Source organism: Copidosoma floridanum, unplaced genomic scaffold, assembly GCF_036245765.1.
Source record: "Copidosoma floridanum isolate Cflo_tuat_1 unplaced genomic scaffold, Cflo_Japanese_pri ptg000013l, whole genome shotgun sequence".
Classification (NCBI taxonomy): domain Eukaryota; kingdom Metazoa; phylum Arthropoda; class Insecta; order Hymenoptera; family Encyrtidae; genus Copidosoma; species Copidosoma floridanum.
This window is the reverse complement of record NW_028321890.1, coordinates 19,015,136-19,017,266: the sequence shown is the minus strand read 5'-3', so window position 1 is coordinate 19,017,266 and position 2,131 is coordinate 19,015,136. Positions and strand designations below refer to the sequence as shown.

General features: G+C 28.0%; 1 protein-coding gene across 1 annotated transcript; it reads right to left on the bottom strand.

Annotated features, from left to right (window-relative positions):
* Positions 1-229: 229 nt before the first annotated feature.
* On the bottom strand, positions 230-1,681 carry LOC106647072 (B1 protein-like). The gene is made up of 5 exons (XM_014363328.2): positions 1,594-1,681; positions 999-1,068; positions 837-919; positions 669-774; positions 230-448 (listed from the first exon to the last, which is right to left on the bottom strand). Exons 1-5 carry the CDS (start codon positions 1,633-1,635, stop codon positions 342-344), a joined length of 408 nt encoding a protein of 135 aa, XP_014218814.1. The 5' UTR covers positions 1,636-1,681; the 3' UTR covers positions 230-341.
* Between the last annotated feature and the right edge of the window lie 450 nt (positions 1,682-2,131).

The window sequence follows — 2,131 nt, the reverse complement described above, 5'->3', positions numbered from 1 at the left end:
TAAGATGGCAACCACCTTCGGAACTTGGGATTCGTACATAAATGACGGCATTATTATATCTAGCAATCTGGAAAACTTTCTTTGTTTAAGAAACAATCATTAGAGAAGTAGAGCAACTATAAACTACTAGTGATGATTACAAGGTGCTTTTAGAGGGAGAACATTTTACTAAATTTGTTACATTTACATTTTTTTAGTGTCAAAGGTAAACGTTACATAAAAGAACAGATTTTAGAATAAGTACTATTATGTTTATTTGAATTGATTTTGAAAGTGTAGTTACATTGTTAGGAAAATAACAAAGTTAAGTTTGTATTATAGCTGTTTTAGTGAAAAAAAAACTAATCTGAATTTTCATTTTCCTTTTTTTTTCCTTTCATTGAGATTCCTTTTTCCTTGAGGCATTTCAACATAGCTGATCCCACTTCACAGTCAGATTGTTTGTTGGCTACAAGAAAAAATTTAAAGTAAATATTTTGGAACAAGCATCAAAGATTTACTTCATTGAGTTTGTACATTATGAGAGAAAATGACGATGATTTTTTTTGAATATTCATAAAATCTTAAGCCTGAAATGAGGCACTAAGAAAGTTAAAAAAAAAATCAAATTAAATAACTTTATTCAGGCATTTGTCTTAATCTTAATATTATTCAGCTTCAAGACTTACCTTCTTCAGCACAACCCTTGACAGCCTCTTTTTTAGCGTCATCCAAATTTAGCTTTTTAGATAATTTCTCAATGAACTTTTCAGCGTTAACTTTGCCGTCAACAATCTAAAAATGCAGATCAATATTTAAAGATTTAATTGTACAAGAAAAGATTAATAAACACGTACAATTCCAAACTTCTTTCCCAAACAAGTGATGAAGCATTTTACTTTTGAGTCTTCCAAATTAGGAAATTGTCCTTTTTTTATTTCTACAATCAAAAAAATCAAAGTGACGAATACATAATCAATAATTAATAAAACTAAATTGAACATGTGTATAAAGTATACCATCTGTTAATCCACTCTCCGTTTTGCATTCCTTGAAAACTCCACCTTTAGCTTGGCATGGCAAGCAAATCTGAAAAAACATGTATACAATCAAAGTATTTTTTTGTAGTAGAGAAGGTTGAGAAAGCATCAATGAAAAAAAGTAATTACGGTAGATCTGAACTACATAATCATCATTTATGAAAGATATACTTTTGGTCCATAATTTACGTAAATCCATCAATGATTATGAAGATTGAGATCCTAACTGTGCTTTTGAATTTAATACTTTATAAGAATATTCGGAGTCACCAATTTTTTTGATTGCTCTATTATTGTTTGATATAATATGGGTGCTACTAAATATGCTTATGAATATCGATGAAAATCACACTTTCAGTGAGATTGTTAAGATACCAATAAATTAATAATAATACATGTAATTATATCTTCTACAGCTTAGTACAATAAAAAAAAAAAAAACAACATTATTTTAAACATATGTACTGACTGTTGGATGAGAATCAATGAAATCATAAATGATAGTTATACGTATGAACATTATTTAAAAATATGGATAAATTTTTTTACATTATACTTGTGAAAGTCAACTTACTGCAACAAGGATAATAGCTAAACTGCACAGAAAAACCTTCATTTTGTTTGAAATTGACTATGACGATTAGCGTCTAAGTATACTTGAGAAATGTTTCAAGTGCTGCAGCTTATTCCGCATTTATACTGTGAAATGTTTACGTAACCACAAAACTGGACAATTGTTTTTTTTTTATTGTCAAAGTTTTACTCGTTAACATATCCGGAAAAATCAACTGATGATGTATCAGGCTGATGTCTCTGTAATTACAGCGATGGAAAACAATACTTTTTACATTTTTCAACTGTGTAGAACAAAAAATTATTTTTCCAGGTATTGCGTGACTGATTTCTTATTTCTGATGTATCGTCATTTTTATTAGTGTAAAAAAACTATAATAACGATAGTAATAAATGATTTATAACAAAACTTTACTGTGTAATCTCTAAAAATGTACAAATTTTTTTGTGACTTATAAATTTGAGAAAAAAAAATCAAAAAATAGTCGTTTTGAATAATTAAGTTAGGAAAAGTGTATGCATTACGAGAAAATTTCTGG

What these genes read in the sequence shown, in the direction of transcription:
- LOC106647072 (XM_014363328.2), bottom strand. Translation starts at nt 1,635, where the DNA reads ATGAAGGTTTTTCTGTGCAGTTTAGCTATTATCCTTGTTGCA. An exon ending in TGGGAAAGAAGTTTGGAATT is followed by an intron (nt 775 to 836) that starts GTACGTGTTTAT and finishes CTGCATTTTTAG; the next exon opens with ATTGTTGACGGCAAAGTTAA. An exon ending in CAAGGGTTGTGCTGAAGAAG is followed by an intron (nt 449 to 668) that starts GTAAGTCTTGAA and finishes TTTTTCTTGTAG; the next exon opens with CCAACAAACAATCTGACTGT.